General features: G+C 41.6%; 1 protein-coding gene across 7 annotated transcripts in view; it reads left to right on the top strand.

The window, feature by feature from the left end:
- Positions 1–21,141, top strand: part of KLHL3 (kelch like family member 3) — a 270,507-nt gene that overhangs the window by 207,510 nt on the left and 41,856 nt on the right. For all 7 annotated transcript variants that reach the window (XM_063604239.1, XM_055112976.3, XM_063604240.1 and 4 more), the window contains 2 exons: positions 2,938–3,047; positions 18,521–18,637. In XM_063604239.1, the coding sequence (XP_063460309.1) occupies positions 2,938–3,047; positions 18,521–18,637 (227 nt within the window). The remainder of the gene's footprint in view (positions 1–2,937; positions 3,048–18,520; positions 18,638–21,141) is intronic.

The raw sequence follows: 21,141 nt of genomic DNA, 5'->3' as shown, positions 1-21,141 counted from the left end.
CGCCATTGCACTCCACCCTGGGCAAATAGCGAAACTCTGTCTCAAAAAAAAAAAAAAGTGTTGCTGCTCACAGAACTGGACTTTGGAAAGTGGGAACACAGGCTGGTAATATTTATCCTTCATTTCTAAAGAGTTTCTTAAAGCTGTCAAAATGAATTAATATATATTATTATCTTTGGGCTGCAAAACAATCTTGAGACCTATGTCAGGTATTATGATTGCCTTTTATGGATGAGCATGCCATCCATAAAATGGATGGCAAAGCCTGGGAAGAAGAGACTATAAGACGTGAACCCAGGTCTTCTGACCCTTAGCCAAGGCTCTTTACTACATTCTCCATTAATACATTAAAAGCAAAACAAAACAAAAAACCCCAAATAATTGTTCAAAATAGAAGATGATTCAGGAAGATATCTTCTGGGAGCAAAGTGGGTTCTTTCCAGGAAGCAGCTGTGGAGAGGGCTGACTGGAATACAAAGTCTTCTGGGGAAATCCTATTTCCCAGGAAATGGAGTTAGCTGGAGCATCCTGTTCCTGTCTTTTCTATCCTGTTGTTTCTTGAGTGTTGCTAACAGAGAGGGGACCCTAGTTCAAAGACTTTGGGGGTTACCCCTGTCTCCTCAGACTAAATGGAAACAGGAAGGCATTTTCCTCTTTGATTGCTTTCTTTGTCTCTTTCTGCTTATGCCCTACAAACCTCACAGATCCCTGGGTGCCAGCCCTGGGTGAGAAGCTGCTGCCTGCTATTTCTCTTGTTGCCCCTTCCCCACCAGATACTGCTTCCTGGGAGGATATCTGAATGGGATTTCAGTGGAAGGTTCCAGATGGGCAGAGAAGCAGCCCACTTCAGAAAGAAGGGGTTTAGATTCAAACCCTGCAGTAGGGGAGGGACAGAGAGATGGAGGTGGGGTGCTGACTACTTTTTGTCTTGATTTATCTCTAAGGATTTCTAATTTGTTCCCCACATCACCTAGAATGTATATTACTGCACTTCCTTTATCTTCCCTTTCAAAATCTAAGCCTATCTACAGTCTTACGAGCTCTAAAGAAATTTTTATTTCACAGCATAGAATTTACTTTCTTACCTCCTCTTGTTCTTTTCCCTTCTCCAGCTGTCAGGTTTTTGGTCAGCCAACGATACATGTGGGAAGGCCAGATGTGGCTCTGGGCCAGAGATGTTGGTGCTGGTTTGCAGGACTCTCCTGAGAACCGTGTGGTCCTGCTGAGCTCAGCTGTGGCTGGTCCAGAGAGCCTCAATGTCCTGTGCTTGCTCATGGTGTGGTGGCTTGTGTGGTGACTGCTTTTTCTGTCTGCTGTTTCTTGGGTGTTACCAATTGACAGGGGACTGTGGTCCAAAGACTTCTTGGATCAGAAAGGGAATGGAGGGAGAATCCAGTACTTTCCCAGCTTCCAGCCCAAGAATAAATTCTTACCATCCAAAGAAGATTGCTCTCTTGCTTTTATTTTAAGATCTTTAGCAATGAACACTTAAAAAATAGTACTATCTAGTCTTAAATATTTCCATAGTTAAGAAGGTTTTTTGAATGTTTAACTTAAAAACTAAAGGCTTTTTTTGTTTTGATATACAGAGAAGCAAAGACCAGCTTCTTACCATGTTGATGTTGACAGTTGGTTCCCTTCGTAAAAAAACTGACTTTCAGATTTGTCTTGTTATGTGTAAACATTCCTGAGTTTCAAGATGGACAACCTTTAGTTGTGACCATAGTAATATCAATAGGCTGGTGTAGAGCAAGTGGGGAGCCCTTTTTGTCCAGTGGAAGATGGAAAATATTGTTTATAACTCAATATTTGAGAGTAAACTGTTAACATTTAGGGAATCTGGATGAAGGTAGAAATTCGTATGAGAATTATTTGGGTCTGAAATTATTTCAATATAAAAAGTTAAAAATGATTTTCACAAGAAATGATTTAAATCTTAAATTCTTTGTTTGATTTTTATGAAGTTGATGAAGTCAGGTGCAGTGGCTTGTGTCTATAGTCCCAGCTATTCAGGAGGCTGAGGCAGGAGGATCACTTGAGCCTAGGAGATCACGACCAGCCTGGGCAACATAGCAATGATGCCATTGGCCCAAAAACATAATCATAAATGGCAAAGCCAGGATTTGAACCTAGGCTCCTTCTTTCTGAAGTAGATGACATTTCAGTGAATATAATTCTCTAATAGCAGGATGATGGCCTGGAAAAATGTCAGGGTAGGAATTGTCCCTGGCATTTCCCTTTTGTGGATCTTAGGCCTGTGGGTTTTATCTTATTCTAGTTGTCACCAAATTTCCCTCTGTCTTACAGTTCCATAGGCCTGGCTCTGTGGACTGTTCCTAGGGGTAGTAGGGTCACCTTGTTGCCACTATACCTGGATGAATGCTTAGTTGGGCCTCCTCATGAACCAGAGACTCACAATAGTAGGCTTGACTTTGGGCAAGAAAGGATGATCCCATCTACTGACCTTCTAATGTTGACTTCCTATAAGAACCCCCAGAGACCTCTCAGACACACAGCAGTTCTGACCCATTTTTGTTTGGCTGAGCTTCAGGGTGCACTGTCTGCAACTCTACCAGCTTGCACTCTGAGGGGAAATAAGCTCAATTATGGAGGCAGATCCCAGTGAGGCTTTTCTGCAATGCTATTATTAATCTCATGGAGCATGGAAAAAATACAAACTCAGATCTGTCTGCGCCATTTTCATCTGTGTTGATGTTCAGGACAGAGGATCATAGTGGGTGATGCCATCACTGCTGAATTAAAAGGCAAATATCCCTCCAGCCATGATGTCTCTGTCTTTGTTTCACTCCCTTTCCCTCCATGGTCCCCCTGGCCTGCTCCAGGACTCTACTGTGAATCCCACAGATTGTCATGGAAGGGCAGAAGTGTGTTACAACTTTGTTTTCTTAACTTCTTTTTTTTTTTTTTTTTGAACAGAGCAGCACTTTCCAGAGGTGATGCTAGGAGAAGAATTTCTTAGCCTGAGTCTGGACCAGGTGTGCAGATTGATATCCAGTGACAAGCTGACCGTTTCTTCAGAAGAGAAGGTATGACATGGCTCACTGGGGAAACGGGAACCTCACTCGTCAGGTGGTCATGGGAAGGACTTGTGGTTTGGTGAGATCTTTTCTTTTCTTTTATTTGAGATGGAGTCTCGCTCTGTCGGCCAGGCTGGAGTGCGATGGTGTGATCTCGTCTCACTGCAACCTCCGCCTCCCAGATTCAAGTGATTCCCCTGCCTCAGCCTCCTGAGTAGCTGGGATTATAGGCACCCGCCACCATGCCCAGCTAATTTTTTGTATTTTCAGTAGAGACAGGGTTTCACCATGTTGACCAGACTGGTCTTGAACTCCTGACCTCAGGCAATCCGCCCACCTCAGCCTCCCAAAATGCTGGGATGACAGGTGTGAGCCACCATGCCTGGCCAATCTTTTCTTTTCTTTCAGAGAAAAACAACAGCTTTTTTTTTTTAATCCCTTTAAAAATAAAAATTATAAAAAGGCTTTCTGGCTCATGACTGCTACATTCTAGACTCTTTAGAGAAGAAATAACAGTGATGATCATGATGACAAAGCTGCCACTATTTACTGAAGACTTACAGTTTGCCAAACACTATGCTAAGTGCTTTATGTTCTTGGGCTCATTCCACCTCTACCATAGCCCTGTGAAGCAGACATTACTATTGTCCCTGCATTACAGAAGAGGAAGCAAATTCAGATTCCTCTTCTACCAGTAAAAATTTCTTTATGCCAGTAGATGTAGTCTACTGTCGTGAAAATAGCATAAGCTTCAGTGTTGGCCAGCAGGTCCAAATCTCAGCTCCAGTATTTACAAATTAGTTATGTGACCTTGGGTGAGGTACTTTGCCTCTCCTGTGTTTCCTCATTTTGTAAAGTGAGGATAATAGTATTAGAACATATTCCATAGGGCAATTAATTGGAATAATATATGTAAAATGCCTAGTATAGTCCTTGGTACCTAGTAGGTGTTCAATCAGTATTAGCCCAGTTTATTATTTACCCTGCACCTGGAATTAATCCCTTCCTTCTCTGTGTTTCAGGATAACACTCACCTTGTTCTCCTTTTCATTGTACATATTTAGTTCTGAGCTGATCCTCCTCCCACATTCAGCTGAGTTCCTTGATGTTAGGGACTACATCTTATTCCTTTCTGTATCCTCAGAGATGCTCAATAAATGTTTTTTGAATGTCTTAGTTCACTCTTTGCATCCAAGCTTGAGGCTCTTCCTTGAGGGAATACTTCAGGACAAACATTGAAAAGGATTTTATATCTGAGATGAAATTGTATTCACATGTCCAGAGAATGGGGTAAAATTCACAAACCCCTGCCTGCCATCCTGGAAAAGTTTGATCAAGAAGAAAAACAGTCATTTGTTAAAACTATGGGCTTCCCTGAAATTAGCAATGGATTCCCAGAAGGTGACTGGCACAATATAGTGGACTCTCCCTTAGGCTCAGGGAGGCCTCGGCTTCCTTGAATGCATATGTGTGCATAGGACCCTTCCTGCCTTAAAGTCAGAAACTGAGAGGATGCCCTTCCTTCTTACCAAGCACGTTTACTGTCTGTTCTGGATTATGCTGTCAAATTGGCACAATTGGAAGGGATGAACCAGTCAGTTGATTGGCTATGTGAATGTTGAGACAGTTGGTCAATTTGGGGCCCCCTGAGCATGTTCTAAGTGTAGAGTGAGAAAATGGAAGCACTCATATAAACAGCAGGATTTGAATAATCTTGGGATATGTGGGTTGAGAGTTGGGGGACTCTGTTACTTTGAATTCATGCTGGCCCATCTTGCTCTTGAGATCATAGAAAGTTTTCTGCATGTGAAGGCTAATCTGTGCTTGCTGTGTCTGGCGGGGAGTAGGGGTGGATTGTTAATAGGGAGAGGCATTATAGTGCCCTGGAAACCACTTGGGCTTTGGACGCAGGCAAACCTGGTTCTAGTCTCTGCTTTCTGGCTGTATGACCTTGAGAAGTCACTAGTCTCTTTGAACCTTAGTTTCCTTAAATTTAAAATGGGAATTCTGAGTCCCTCCTCTATAGAGTTGTCATGAGGCTTAGAGATAATAGATATAAAACGCCAAATATAGTGTTTGGCAGGCACTCAATAAATGGCAGTTGTCATTGTAATTGTCACAATCATCTGTTTTTAAGTGCCATTAATAATGATAATGGCACCAATTTTGCCATTGATAATGGTAAAATATGCCATTGAGTTAATTATATCTTTCCAGAAACAAACATGACTTTTTTCACTTAATGTATACACTTAAAATGTATACACTTAAAAATTGTTTGCAGTGTTGCTCAATAATTCATATGCTTACATATGAGTTGCTCTTTCTGTATAGCCAGAGTTTGGAGTATAGGTATTTTTCACATTAACGAAGTTCTATTTCATATTTGCTTCTTGGAACTTATATGTAGCTTCAGAATTATGTGCTGCTTTTCATAAAGCAGATTACTCATGATCTTGATCCCTTTAGTACCTTTAAGGTTGGCAGTGTAATTTTGAGGTTTATTAAAGAATAGTGGGGCTTGGTCTACATTTTCTCTTTGGCTAACCTCATAGTTTTATTTCTCCATAATTGATCATGTCTTGCTGGAAGTTAAATAGCTGGAAGCTTCTGACAATTAGATGTTTTTCATTTTAATGCTAGTCCTTTAGGCTTTGAAAATACTGTGTCTGCTCCAGGAGATTTAGTGATTTCTACGCCCTTTAATTACATTGTGTGTGATAAGCAATCTCTTGCATGCATAATAACCTTTCCTTTCAATACTGTTTTATAGTGGAATTTTAAAATGTATTTGAAGTAATATTAGGGATCTTAAGTTAAAATTCAACTGCATATAATGTTAACAGTTGCAGAAAACCCAACTGGGTTGGTAATCAAGTAACTGGTGTTCCGCTAAATCCACACTTAACAGCGTAACGGCAATTATGACTTACTCTGCATGCAGCCCACAGATTTCTTTGAACATATATTATAAAATGAAGCCAGATTTCAGACATTAACATGTAAAAAACACATATGCCTTAAAATAGAGGAAATGTAATATTTTACTATTAATGATGAGTGTAAGTAACAGGCAGCTTTCATCTTGTAAGTTTGCAAGTATAACTTCTACAGTCAGAGGGGCTCAGTTTGAATTTTGACTTCCCTACTTAAACAAGCTGAGAACCCTGGGCAAGTTATTTATCTCCCACAAGAATGTATGTACCGTATACAAGTAGATAGACAGGAATTTTGTCTGTCTGCTTGTCGCTGCTGGACTGGTATCAGGTTCATGGTAGACACTAAAAAAATAGCTGTTGAAAGGACGAATAAAAGAACCTCCCTATGGCTCAGTTTTCTCATCTGTAAAAGGTGAGTAATGGTAGTATAGTATCTACCTTGTAAGGTTGCTATGAGGATTAAATGGGATGATATATGAAAAATGCTTAGAATATAAGAAGTGTTCATTACTGTAAGATACTGTTGTTATTGCTGCTATTATTATGGTTATTACTACTAGTACTGCTCCTAGTAGTAGTCATAACTGTTGACTGGAGCCTTTCCTAAGGGGGAGTCTTCCCAGTGTCCATGTTGGTCTGGGTTGTTGGCATGACCTGGTGCCCCAGTGCCTAGCAGGGTCAGAGAGTGGTTGTGACCTCATGCTCCCCAGTGTCCCCAGCCCTGCCTGGGCCCCTCCCAGAGCTCAGAGACCATTCTTCCAGCATCACTTGCTTTTGCCCATTCCTTATCTCCTCTACTGCCCTCAGATGCCTTGAGGGCTGTGAGGGTACCTTAGTCATCTTTGTATCACATGCAGTACCTGACTCAGTGCCCCAGGAGGTGCCACGGAAGGACTCAGCAGATGTCCCCCAAGGGATTGAGGTACACTGGGGCTGGAGTTTGCACTGAGCCAGCTGAGGTTATGGGAATAATTTTAACAGTTTTCTAGAGAGTAAGGACAGATAGGGGAATTAGAGGGTAGGGGAGGGCATGAATCCTTGCCATTTTTGCTCTTGTTTTTCCTTCTTGTGGTTTTTATTTTAGAATTCTTGTTATTGAGAGAGGTCAAATGGATGTGATGGGAGTCACACAAAATCACTAGTTCATTGTGTAGGACCTTCCCCTTCCTCATGTCATGCCAGACCCCTATTAACTTCAATAGGGATGGCATCATGTTCAAGAGGTTGAAGAAGAGGCCCGGAGGCAGCGAACAAGACATAGGGTTTATTGAGGACACTTACGTACAGGGCTGTCCAGTGGTGGCAGGCTGGACAGGAAATTGCAACTGCTTGTAAAATGCATGCAGTTTATATAGCATTTTCACTTAACACCCTCCTGCTGGTGACCTTCACCTGGCAACCTTCATTTAACACAAAACAAAGGGCCTCAATCCCCTATATGGCCTGCATTTCCCAGGATGGTCTGGGGTTCAGATGTTCCTCATAGATAAGGAATGAATCTCCAAGTTCTTGATTCCTTAGCTTGGAACACTGAACACACATTCTTCTTAGACTGTAGAGTCATTCTCAGGGTATGCTTAAGTTATTGCTGTCAGGTGCATCTATCATACACTCCACTACCCTGAGGATAGAGACAAGAAGATTAAAGTCAGGCATCTGATTCTTCCACATGGTGGGTGTTGAGGGGTTAGGGCTAAGCCTGTGAGCTGACAGCATGTTTATTCTATTTCCCTTTGAGACACAAAGTTCAGCTCTGGCCATGAACATCCTCAGTGACCCAGTGACCCAGGGGCAGAATAAACAACCTTCTGGGACAAATCCACTCTAAGGAAAGAGATATGACTCCTGAGTTCGAGTGCAGTTTTGCTGTTGAATTGCTGTGGGACCTAGCAAGTTACTGGACTTCTTTGAATCTTGGCTTTCCTAGCTGGTAAATGTATGTCTCCATCTCAAGATCTCTTGCCTTCTTATGAAACACTATTGAGGCTTTTCAGAGACACCTCTGAGTGAGTCTTAACAGGGAAATGGCCTGCATTTTAGATACCGGTCAGGAAGAAATTTATTAAGTCTTTTTAAAAAGTTAGTGTTAAGTATGTTTTGGAGTAAGTACTATAGGTTACTTCTCTTTGCATTATCACATTTTAAAATGCGCTGTTGTCTCCTTAAACTGCATTTTAGAGACCAAATTTTGATATCTTATTTCTTGGGAGGGACTGGGCCCTTGTCTCCCAGGATCATTGGTGTTCCATGCCCTTCTGTCTGAATTCCTTGCCTTTCCAGCAAGGTGGTTGTGGGAGGCAGGCTGTGGGAGGCAGGCTGGAGAGCCTTGGCCGGTGGGCTGTGCTTGCATGATTGCTGCCGAGGCATTGCCAGGTGACTGAGCAGGTGTACCCTGCTGCCTAGGCCGAGCTGTTGGCAGCCCTGCCTTACTCTGAGGTTATCAGAGTTGCCAGCTTCTCAGCTTGCCAACAACAGTGATCTGTTAACGCCCTACCTTGGCGTTACTCTTTTTACTGTTCTCCTTTGGATGGTGGAATTCAATAACTACCCATGCACAGAATATGACAGCACTGTGCCCCCAAATCTACCATGACCAACCAGTGTTCTCCAGGTATGTTTCACTCATCATTTTTTTTTAAACAGGAAGTTTGTATTGAAGTAAGTTCCTGGAGAAGTAAACAAATCAAGTATACAACTAAACTTTTTACGAAGTAAAACACCCACATAACTAGCACCCAGGTCAAGAAACAAACCCCAGAACCCCCTTCCAGTTACTACTCCCTACCCTGGGAAGGGCACCTACCTTCTTGGCTTCTCACACCTTAGGTGAGTTTTACCCATTTTGGAAGCTTATATAAATTGAACAGTGGTGCGTATGTGCTTTTGTGTCTGATTTTTTCCTGTCCAGCATGACATTCAGAGAACATCATTTCTAATCCTCACAACAAGTTGCAAGGCAGAGATTATTGTCTTCATTTTGCAGACGAAGAAACTAAGGTTCAGAGAGGTGACACAGCTCATTAACCGTAGATAGCTCCATGATGTGAAGCTGTGTGTGTCTGCCTCCCAAGCCCCACTCTTTATTAATGCACTCCCACCCTGATGAGGGGTACAGAGATGAGTGACAGGTAGTCATTTCTATTCAGGGGCTCATAGACTGGTGGGCAGACGGACTGAAAACATGTGTCCATAGTACGTGGCCAAGAGAAATAATTGCTTATAATTATAGTTCAAGGAAAGTACCTGGAATATTTTATTCCAGGTTGTTGTATAGGAAAGACATCATGGAAAAGAGAGTCTTTGAGTTAAACTTTGGAGAATGAGGGTAGAATTTTGGAAAGCCATTTAGGTTGGAGGAATAGTAGGACTATTCCTACTAAAGACTTGGAAGTTTGGAATAGCTTGTACTTGGGGAGAAAAGTAACCTCTGTGATAAGAATCAAGGACTGTGGAGAATGGTGGGAAATGAGGCTGGGAATGGGGTAGGAGTCTGTGAAGAGATTTAAGGAGTGAGAGCTTTCTTCTTCAGGTCAGTATTTGCTTAACTGTATCCCATAAAGACACAGTATTACAAGATGTTTATAGGTGTTTGGGGGTTTTTTTTGTTTGTTTTTTGTTTTTGAGGTGGAGTCTCGCTCTATCGCCCAGGCTGGAGTGCAGTGGCACGATCTCGGCTCACTGCAACCTCCGCTTCCCAGGTTCAAGCGTTTCTCCTGCCTCAGCCTCCTCAGTAGCTGGGATTACAGGTGCCCGCCACCACTTCCGGCTATTTTTTTTTTTTTTTGTATTTTTAGTAGAGACGGGGTTTCATCATATTGGTCAGGCTAGTCTTGAACTCCTGACCTCATGATCCGCCTGCCTCAGCCTCCCAAAGTGCTGGGATTACAGGTGTGAGCCACGGCACTTGGCCAGGTTTTTTTGTTTGTTTGTTTGTTTTAAGCATTCTCAGGTCAGATACATTTAGGAGGCACTGGCTGAACAAAGTAACCAGGTTTCTTTACTACAGGAGTTGTCAGAGCTTTTATATGGTAATGAGCTTTGTGAACCTTTAAGGGATATTTGAGGATACAGTATGATGTGTTTCTTAGGCTCATTTGGCCCCTGAGCCCCTTTACTACAGAATATCTCCCGCATCTAGTATCCTTAGGAACACATTATAGAGTAGAGTCTTTAAGCCACCTTTCATTGGTTGTCCCAGATATTCTACTATTTTTTGCATCTTTGATATGTCTTTTGGTAAATGAATTATAATTTTTTGATTGTGACTTCATGTTCAGAGGATGTCATATCCTGGGAATCTAGGTTGCCCTGGGCTGTGGACCCTGTAGGGCAGGTTTACTGGTTTAGGAAACAGTTTTTGTATTAGATATTGTCTTAGATATTTCCCATACCACCTGGGTGATGTCAGTTCAAACTCTCAATTTTTATGTGGCATGAGTCTAGGGTTTGGGTTTCTTGAAGATGTAGATTTTACTCCCTGTCTTTCCCTTCTCCCTTGCCTCCCACCCCACTGCATTCCTCAGCCCACAGGAGATGGCGAGCTTCCTTCCCCTTACTCATAGCACATGGGCAGAGTTCATCTAGTCTTAGTTTTACAGCTGGGGCAAATCTGTCCACAGGAGACTGTGGCCTAGGCATCCTACCCAATGGGACACCAGTCCTCAATTAAAGCCCATATCTGAATTGTCTCTGTGAGCCATTTTGGCTTCAATTTCCACTCAGCTGCCCGGATTGAATTCCTTCTTATTTAAAACACTCAGGCATTTTCTTCTTGCTTTTGCATATGGCTCAAATCTTTATTTTTTCTGTAATACATCATGTTCACGTGTTTGGAGCTACAGGGAAAGATTCCTTCCAGAGCAGCTCAGTCTACCATATTGACTGGCAGACATTCTCCATCCGTATGTCTTCCTGCACTCATGGTTAGGATTAGTACCACTGACGTCTCTCAGCTTGTAGACGTTTCTATCAAACCATTGTGCTTCAGTCCTTTTCTTATTCTTTGTGGACTCATAGTGAAAGTCTTTTTTACTGGCTGTAGGTAGTAATAGAAAGCTGAAGAACAATTTCCAGGCCAAGTGATGTTACCGTTTTAATTTTTTCATCATTTTTGGTTATCTGAAGTCAGATATCTGGCAGTGTGCTGCTGTAGGAAGAGAACCATACATACATTCATTCATGCTTTTATTAATTTATTCATCCTATTAAGAAATATTTCTCTGTGTGGCAGGTAGCGTATTAGTCACAGGAGAGACATCGGCAAACAGATCAAAACAAGATACCTGCCTTTGCAGAACTTATATTCACATAGAGGAGAGATATTTTATCAAATATGTGCACAAATATATAGCTATAAAGTGAGAGATGTGGTATGAATGAAATGTGCAGTGTGCTGTGAAAGTGTGGATTGAAATCAGTGGTTCTAATTGCTGTCTTCTCACTAATTTGTTGGGTAATGTCAGGCAAATGACTTCGTCTCTCTCTGCCTTACTTTCTCCTTTTGCAAATGACTAGCAGTTTTACAGGGTCCTTGTGAATCTGAAATGAAGCAACTACAAGAAAGAGCTTTTAAGTATTGTGCGAAAGGGTGATGGTGTGGTCAGAAAGAAGAATTCAACTGGGTAGGTTTCTAGGGAGACTTCAGACCAGGACATCGCTCAGCCAGTGGTGTGCTGGTAAATGTTTAACAACTGGCTTGCTAAAAAACATTCTAAAAGCCCTGATTCATCTGTTGATTCATTTGCTGATTTCCATGGTGTAAATGTTTTCATCAAGGCTGACTTCAACTACCAGTGTAATGTCACTAAACGTGGAGTTAGGAAGAGACGTGCACAGTGAGCTCCAGTTGCCGCACACCACTGCTCCCAGTTGTCCCTGGAGTTGTGTGTGGCAATGAGGTGAGAGTATGCTTAACACAAGTCTTGTTAAGCTTTCATTTAAGAAACAAAAACAGGAATCCAACAGAATCATTCTTTTGTCTAGAAGCACTATCTTCTTGATTTAAAAGCATGGCAGGAGATTTGGTAAATGGTATTGCCTCAATCCCTGGGAAAGGAATAGGAGACCTAGGGGAGGTGTCCCAGGAGAGCGTGGAGGATTATAATTAGGATTATGGGTTTAGGAAGTTAGTTCCCCAACTCAACAGTCTGCCCAGGGTTTTGTTTGTTTGTTTGTTTTGAGACAGAATCTCTCTCTGTCACCAGGCTGGAGTGCAGCGGTGCAATCTCGGCTCACTGCAACCTCCGCCTCCTGGGTTCTGGGCGATTTTTCTGCCTCAGCCTTCTGAGTAGCTGGGGACTACAGGTGTGCGCCACCATGCCCAGCTAATTTTTGTGTTTTTAGTAGAGATGGAGTTTCGCCGTGTTGGCCAGGATGGTCTCAATCTCTTGACTTCGTGATCCGCCCACCTTGGCCTCCTCGGCCTCCCACAGTACTGGGATTACAGGTGTGAGCCACCTTGCCTGGCCTAGGTTTTTAAAATTAATTGTGTCTCTGAGATGCAAATTGCATAATGTTTGAGCATGGGTTTTTGGAGTTAGAGGTGAATTCACATCATATCTATTCTTCCTGGCAGTGTGACCTTGTACAGCTTGCTAACCTCTCTCAGGCTGTTTCCTCATCTGTAAAATGTGAGCAGTGACACCTACTTCACAGAGATTGTTGGTGGATTAAATGAGATCATATGTGTAAAATGCCTAGCACTGTGCTTGTTGTTATTAATAAAGTTAGTCCTTCTCAGATCGAGTAACAAATCAGGTCCATGTATAGGAACCTAGTTTTTTTTCCCTGATATTGTCAAAATTAGCTTCTTTCTCTTCTTCCTATGTTTTGCTGAGAATTGCTCCCAATTGAACTTCTCCCCTTGCCAAGTCAGTGCCCTGCCTTTTTAACTGGAGTCCTTCTTGATCTTCAAAACACATTTTGAAAGCAGGGAAAGTACCCCAGGACTCCTCATTTTCCTTGGGGTGTGCAAGTCCAGCCTAGCTTGGCTGCCTGTCTGTCCAGAGGGTTGGAGTGGAAGGACTGGATTCATCTGGTATTCTCTGGCCAAGACCTGTGCTTACATCTGAAGTGTGGTGAGCTGGGAGCTATGGAATCTGATTTTCTCCAACTCCTTTCCACATGATAGTCTTGTAGCATGCAAGAAATTGGTTCTAGGACATTAATCAGTGAGGAAATGGGGCTATTTCTTTGTTTAAAAAGTGAAACCCTAAGTGTACCTATGAACAGCTGATTATTTCATCACAAAAAGTAGTAGCTAAGTAGATATCACCCTATCCTATGATTGAATCTATAGTCTCTGCTTAGATTTTATAGACCAGGGGTTGACAAACTTTTTCTAGGAAGGGCCAGATAGTAAATATTTTAGGCTTTATGTGTCATGGCTTCTCAACTCTGCTACTGTAATGTGAAAGCAGCCATAGACAATATGTAAACGATGAGTGTGGCTGCCTTCCAACATAATTTTATTTACCAAAACAGGTGGCAGGCTAGATTTGGCCTGTGGGCAGCAGTTTGCAACCCCCCTGCTATTAGACCTATTAGACATTTGAGAGTCAGCTAAGAATAATGGATTTAGAGCATCAGCACTGAAGTTGGTTTTGTATGTAACCAAGCAGAGCTGGCTCTGCTTCTTTTTAGTTCTGGGACTTGGGCAAGTCATTTAATAAGGCTTAAGAGTATTTAATCATTGGGTTATCTTGAGAATTTGGGGAGGCGATGTTTATGGAGAGTCCCTCGGTGGGAAGGGTTATTGGGAACCATTTTGGGTACATTGAAAGCTAAAGCAAGTTGGAAGTTTATTTGCTTGTTTATTTTTCAAGCATGAAGTCTGAATGAAAAAAATATGCGGCCTTCTCTAGCTGCTGAGAAGGTCACTGTTGTTGCCGAATGCTGTGGCTTTCATAGCTGAGTAGATAAACAGTGTGACTAAGTGGAACCAGTTACACAAGTGAAGCCAAAAATAAAGATAAGGTTAAATATCGACTTTGGTAGATTCAGCTTGCTTTTTTGTTTTTATAACAAAAATTAAGCTGGTTGATGGGGAAGAATGTGATCAATAAATGCTACCCACTTAAGGACTTGTAGTTCATTCTTCAGCTAAGCTTTGCCAATCAGTTACCTTGTGTTGTGCTAGGCAGCATTGGGGGATGGCATGCAGAGACAGAGCTGGTACACTTCTCACTCTGCATAGGCTCACAGTCTATAAAGGGGAGTAGAAAGAGGTGTGGCTAACCAACCACATACAAGGCAGAATGGGGTTGTGGCTGCCCATCACCTAACCCAGCAAAGGCAGACTTTATCTGCCTTTGACTCTGCCTTACCCACTAAGATTCCAACCCCTTGTTCCCCAGCCTTGCTCTCTGCTCCAGCCTGGGCAGCTTCCACACATCTCCTTCCATGCTTATTCTGAACTCATTTTCCATTCATTCACTTAAAAAATATTTGAGTTTGTGTTATGTGCCAGCAAATAAGACAAGGTCTCTCATGGATCTTAAGGGCTAGTGGAAGAAACATAGTCGTTCAAATAATGCTGTGAGGGTGAGGGACATAGCTCGATAAGAGTTCCTAATAAAAAATGAACTAGACAAGGATTTCTATGGTGTATGTGCTTATGTTTGTACACATATAGGTTATTTGATATAGAAATAGGAGCAAACTATACATACATACTACTCCTTTCCTTTTCTGCTCCCTTCCTTTCCTTTTCCTTTCCCTTTCCCTTCCCCTTTCCCCTTCCTTTTCCTTTCCTTGCCAAATTCAAGTTATGTCCAGCCTGACTTAAGTATATAATTAGAAAACAGGGCCAAGTGTTTTAGGGGAAAAGCACATTAACATATTTGCACAAAAAAAAATGTACTTAGGTTAAGAAAAATTGGAGTCCTTTTTTCCTCCTGGCAGATAAAGCTTTCATTTCAACTTTCTGCCATCCTATAAATTTTGTTGTAGTTTTTTTCCTTAGAATTTCTTTTCTTCTCTCTTACACTGCTTATTCTGAAAAATTAAAAACCTACTGTAGGTTTGAAAGAATGAACATTCATGTAATCTTTACCTAAACTCACCATTAACATTTTGCTTCATTTACTTTATCTCTCTAGACTTAATTTTTCATTTTGCTGAATCATTTGACAGTAAATTGCAGACATTATGACACTTCACCCCTAAATATTTTAGCATGTATCTCTTAAGAACGAGGAAATTCTCTTTTCTAGCCATAAAACCAATTATCATACCAATGAAATTTAACATTGATCTAGCAATATTATCTAACATGTAGTGTATAGTCACATTTTCTTACTAGCCCCCCAAAAGTCATTTATGGCTATTTCTTTTAGAGCCATAATCTAATTAAGGTTTATGCACCGCATTTAGTTTCCTTGTCTATAAATCTCTCTAATCTAGAACTGTCTCCCTACCTTTTTTTGTCTTCCATAATATTAACAATTTTGAAAATCCAGGCCAGCTGTCCTATAGAATGTTGCAAACATAGAGTTGTCTGATCGTTTCCTCACTGTAAGATTCAGGTTATATATTAATATTTTAGGAAGAATTGTACTTAGGAGATACTGTGTCTTTTCAATTAAATCACAATCAGGAATATAAGTTTGTCCTCTTATGGGTGGTGGTAAATTTGTTCCCTTGTTTAAGGTGTTGTCTATCAGATCTCTCTATTTGAGGCTATTTTCCCTCCATGTAAATAGTATGTAATCTGTTGGGTGATTCTTTGAGAATTGTGACTCTTTCCCCATCCAACAACTTTATTATTACTATTTTTTTAAAGATAGGCTCTTGCTGTGTTGCCCAGGCTGGAGTGCAGTGGCATGGTTACAGCTCACTGCAGCTTCCACCTCCTGGGACCAAGTGATCCTCCTGCCTCAGCCTCTCAAGCAGCTGGGACTACAGACACGTGCCACCATGCCTGACTGATTTTTTTTTTTTTGTAGAGATGGGGTCTTGCTAAGTTTCTCAGGCTGGTCTCAAACTCCTGGGCTCCCACCTTGGCCTCCCAAAGGGCTGGGATTACCAGTGTAAGCCACTGCACCTGGCCTTTAACAACTTTCGATTTTAGCATCCATTGGTGATCTTTGTTCAATCAGTTATTACATTGGTGGTATTGCAGAAATGGTGTTTTTCTAATTCCATCATTCCTTTTACAGGCATTTTTTTTTTTTTTTTGGGTAGAAGAGACCTTCTTACACTTTTTTAGTATCCATGTGGGCGCATGAATTATTTTTTTTTAATTTTTTTTTTTGAGACAGGGTCTCACTTCGTCTCCCAGGTTGGAGTACAGTGGTACACTCATGGCACACTGTAGGCTTGGCCTCCCAGGCTCAAGCAGTTCTCCCACCTCAACCTCACTAGTAGCTGGGACTATAGGCATGCACCACCATGCCTGGCTAATTTTTGTATCTTGTAGAGATAGGGTTTTGCCATGTTGCCCAGGCTGGTCTTGAACTCCTGGGCTCAAGCAATCTGCCTGCCTTGGCCTCCCAAAATGTTGGGATTATAGGTGTGAGCCACCATACCTGGCCATATTGTAATTTTTTAAAAAAAATTAGGAATACTTTATATTGAGGTATATGGATATTAAATACACAATTTGGTTAGTTTCGACACATGTATATGCCCATGTAATGCCCACCCTAAACCACAAAAGATTTCCTTTGAACCTTTTTCAGCCATTCCCTGACCCTCCTTCCCCTCAAAGAGGCAGCACTGATCTGATTTCTTCATTATTCTCATTGATATTTAAATTGTCCCAAATATTGGCATTGAAAGCCCCATCCAGCTGGCTCTTTTTGACATGTCTTCTTTAATCACGTATAAGATGTTTGCTTTATTCTTTTTAATAGCTGAAAATAGAGTTGGCACTCTGTATCCATGAGTTCCATATCCATGGATTCAACTAAGGAAATATTCAGAAGAAAAAAATTCCATAAAGTTCCGAAAGGCAAAATTTGAATTTGCTGCAACACCAAGTACTACATCGTATCCACTTGCATGAAGTGATGTATGGGTATTATATTAGGTATTATAAGCAATCTTATATAATTATTTAAAGTATATTTATTATTAATATACTTTAAATATATATATTTAAAGTATTTAAAGTATATGGGAGGATGTGCGGAGGTTATATGCAAACACTATGCCATTTTATATAAGGGACTTGAGCATTGGCAGATGTTGGTATCTGTGGGTGGTCATAGAACCAGTGCCCTGGGGCTGGGGGTGGTGGCTTACGCTTGTAATCCCAGCACTTTGGGAGGCTAAGGCAGGCGGATCACTTGAGGTCAGGAGTTTGAGACCAGCCTGGCCAATATGGTGAAACCCCGTCTCTACTAAAAATACAAAAATTAGCCGGGTGTAGTGGTGTACACCTGTAATCCCAGCTACTAGGGAGGCTGAGACGGGAGAATCACTTAACCTGGGAGGTGGAGGTTGCAGTGAGCCAAGATCGTGCCACTGCACTCCAGCCTATGCGACAGAGTAAGAACCAAAAAAAAAAAAAAAAAAAAAAAAAGAACCAGTGCTCAAGGATACTGAGGGATAACTGTATCTAATGGTATGGATACTCCTTTAATAATTTCTCTATTAGTGGACTTTAGGTTGTTTCATTTTTTTATCCCTTTACAACCATGCTGCAGCAAAGATATTGGAGCACATATTCTGTTCTCTTACACTGATGTGAGTATAAGCTAGAGCTCTAGAAGTGGTATTTTTAAAGTCAACGAGAATGCACATTTAAAATTTTGATCGATATTGCCAATACTTCCCTCCCCTCTTAAAAATCATTATTAATGAAATTTTTACAGACACTGCTGGTTTCCCCATGGCCCCTCCAACATTGAATTTTATCTGCCTATGTGTATGTGGTGGCACAGGGTTTGAATTTGGACTTATCCTTGAGTAGAGTGAACATCCAAAGTATAGGTCTGCCTTTTTGGTTCTAAGCCCTCCAGTTTTGATTTGCATAGAAATGAAATCTCTCCTCAAGGAGAAATGTTTGCCATTCCTTGTCATTCAGTGTCACATTGACCATCACAGCCAGCTTTGGGCAGAGGGCATTCTTACTGTTTTTATTCTGCATTAACTTTACACGGGACATAAGTGAGGAAACGGGGGCATGGGGAGATGACGACATTGCCCCCAGGGTCTGATCTTCCTGAGCAGCCTCTATACATTTGGTTCACAGTTACTGCTCTGTATTTTTACCCTTAAAAAACTATTGGAACTGGTTTTTATTTTAGAATGAACCATGATGATTCTACATTTGGGATAGCATGTTTGTCCTTGTGTGTGTGTGTGTGTGTGTGTGTGTGTGTGTAGACTGTGTGTGTGATCACTCTCTGAGGCCAGCAAGTAAACAAACCCTTTCTGTTTTTATTTTAAATATGAGTCTCAGATTAATTAAACACCTTTGTGGATGACTCATAACTTTTTCTCTCTCTCTCTCTTTTTTTTTTTTTTTTTAACAGATTGAGGGTTGTTTGAAAGCTTTTGTCTCTTTACTGAAGTTGCCCATGTTGCTTTTCTTTATAGGTGTTTGAAGCTGTGATCTCATGGATCAATTATGAGAAAGAAACCCGTTTAGAGCACATGGCAAAGCTGATGGAACATGTCCGACTTCCTCTCTTACCTAGGGACTACCTAGTCCAAGTGAGTGTTGTATGAAGAGCCAAGCACTTCTGTGTTCACCCAGACCTGTAGGAATAGCAATGGGCAATCCTGGTTGGATAGAGTAGTTGAGGGGTTTAGTGGGTCTTCTGTATGTGCTGAGGGAACCAGCCCACTGGGTTAAGTGTTAGGTGTTGTAAAGTTTAAGAGCATAGGCTTGAAAATAGGACACTTAGGTTTCAGTCTCTGCTCTGCTGCTTATTAGTTTTGGATTTTTATTTAACCTCTTCAAGCCTCAGTTTTTCTTCCATAGAACAGATATTATAGTAGAGCCCAGCAGGGTTGTTGTGAGGACTAAAGGAGTAGAGTATGCAAGTCAGCTGCTTCGTGTGGAGCCTGGGGTAACAAATGTTCCATGAAAGTTAGCTGTCTTTGTTGAAGAGGACTGAAGCAAGAAGGGTCATGTCCACAATGTTTCTATGTTCCCTTTTTGTCTTAGTTTTAGGCAACTTGAAGCCAAATTCAAGACTGTAAAAATGGTGCCTAGAATACAGAGTACTTCCACTTCCTCTGAAAAGGAAAGAAAAATTAAGAATTATGGGGTTTCCTTATGGTGCCATATGTTTTCTCGTTTAATCCTTATAATAACCCAGAGAGGCAAAGATTGTAACGCCTTTTTTTACACATGTAGGCCTTGAGGCTTATGGAGGTTGGGATTTATCGGGGTCACCAGCCTTAGAGAGGCTCAGGATTCAAATCCATGTCATTCTGGCTCTGAAGTGCATAGTTCTTCCGCTAAGCTAGCTGCCACCATTGATACGCTCTTTTCTGCATACCCATTACGTGACTTATTTTATACAGTAAATGGCATTAGACACTTTTATAAGCAGAGAATAAACCTTAAAATATATGAACAAAACAAAACATCAAGACAGCAGGTTAGCCCTCAGCTGTCTCCAAGGAGTCTCTGGAAGGAAGGGAAGATATGATGCAAGGATAAAGAGGAGGTTTAGCAGCCTAGCAGCCCAGCAGCCCAGCTCTTGTTACTTTCCAGCCATATAATACTGGGTACATACTTAACCTTTTTAAACCTCAGTTTTCTTACCTGGAAAAAATGGCACTTGCCTTTATAGGATTGTTTGGGGATAAACAATAAAATGAGATAATCCATGTAGGCCTATAATACAGTGGTCAGTGAATGTTACTGATCTTACTTTGTAGTCTTTGTGACCACTGCTGTGATTCTTAGTAGCAGGTGACACAGTATCCTCACGAGCACTTGTAAACTCGTCTGCTGGTAACACTTGTAGATTGCAGGTATGAGGGGTCAGTGAAATGTTCCCTGAATCGCCGTACTTCAGCCTTCTCAGGTGCTGAGGGATATGCTTGCAAGCTCTTAAATGGGGCATGCATGCTACTTTGGGTGGTACCACTGCCACCTGGTGGCAGCATATCTTTCCTGTAGAAAAGGTCCCCTAAGCGGAGGAAGTGAACTTGCCTGAGCATCCAGTGTCAGTCAAACCTCCCACTGTCCTGTGGGAAGCTGGCTGGAGGTGGAGGAGGCACCTGGACTCCAGTATAGTCTCGCTTCCACAGGGAGGGTTGGCAACCTGGGGACCTGGGTTCCAGAGAAAGCTAAAGTGGCCTTAGAGACCGTTGGTCACAAACTTCATCAGGCATCCACAACTGAAGCTTAACAAACGTCACCATTAGGAAATGGCTCCTGGGTTATTATGCCAAAGTAGAATTGAGATCTGGAAAAGAAGGGGGTCAGAGGCAATGGGCATGAGAACTGTTGTGTGGGACTCCTCCCTTTGCCCTTTTTGCAGAAAGGCCTTTTATCAGGCCTCTCAGAGTGAACACCTCTGGAATAGGATGTTTCATTACATTCATTTGACTTTGAAACTTCAAATGAGTATAATTGCTGGGATGGCTGATGGTGGGGGAGGAGGAGGAGGAGAAGGAAGGGAAAGCCCTGGGCAGACCTCCACCAACACTGCCTGACTTCTGGGGGAGGTTTTTTTTTCTTTCACAAAAGGTAGCATTTATTAGGCTTTTACTCAGCATTTAAAAATATTGTACTAAATGTATAATATGTTGTGATAAAATGTATATTACATAAACTTTGTTATTTTAACCATTTTAAGTGTACAATTTAGAGGCATTCATTACATTCAAATTCAGTACAACCATTACTATAAAGATTTCCAAAACTTTGTCATCACCCCCAAAGTTGAAACTCTTGTACCCATGAAGCACTAACTTTCCAGGAGAACTTTTAATTCAAGCTGAGTAAGTTCTTCTGGAGAAATAGCTGCTCATGCATTTCTCCTTCCTTCCAAGCTTTTTCAGGCATCCTCTCCCACCCTTTTTATTTTGTAATTGACCCTAGAAGTTTATGATTTGTCTCAAGCTGGCTCAGTTCCTTACTGGGAGGGGAAAAAAAAACCTTCCAAGGAAAACAGTTCTTGGGGACTGTCTCTGGGGAGGGAGGTGGTCAGAGGTACACAGAGGCCTTCTCTTGCCAATCCTTTTTTCCCTGCCAG

This window comes from Pan paniscus, chromosome 4, assembly GCF_029289425.2.
Source record: "Pan paniscus chromosome 4, NHGRI_mPanPan1-v2.0_pri, whole genome shotgun sequence".
NCBI lineage: Eukaryota > Metazoa > Chordata > Mammalia > Primates > Hominidae > Pan > Pan paniscus.
Note: the sequence above shows the minus strand (reverse complement) of the source record. Positions and strands in the feature narration are given on the sequence as shown.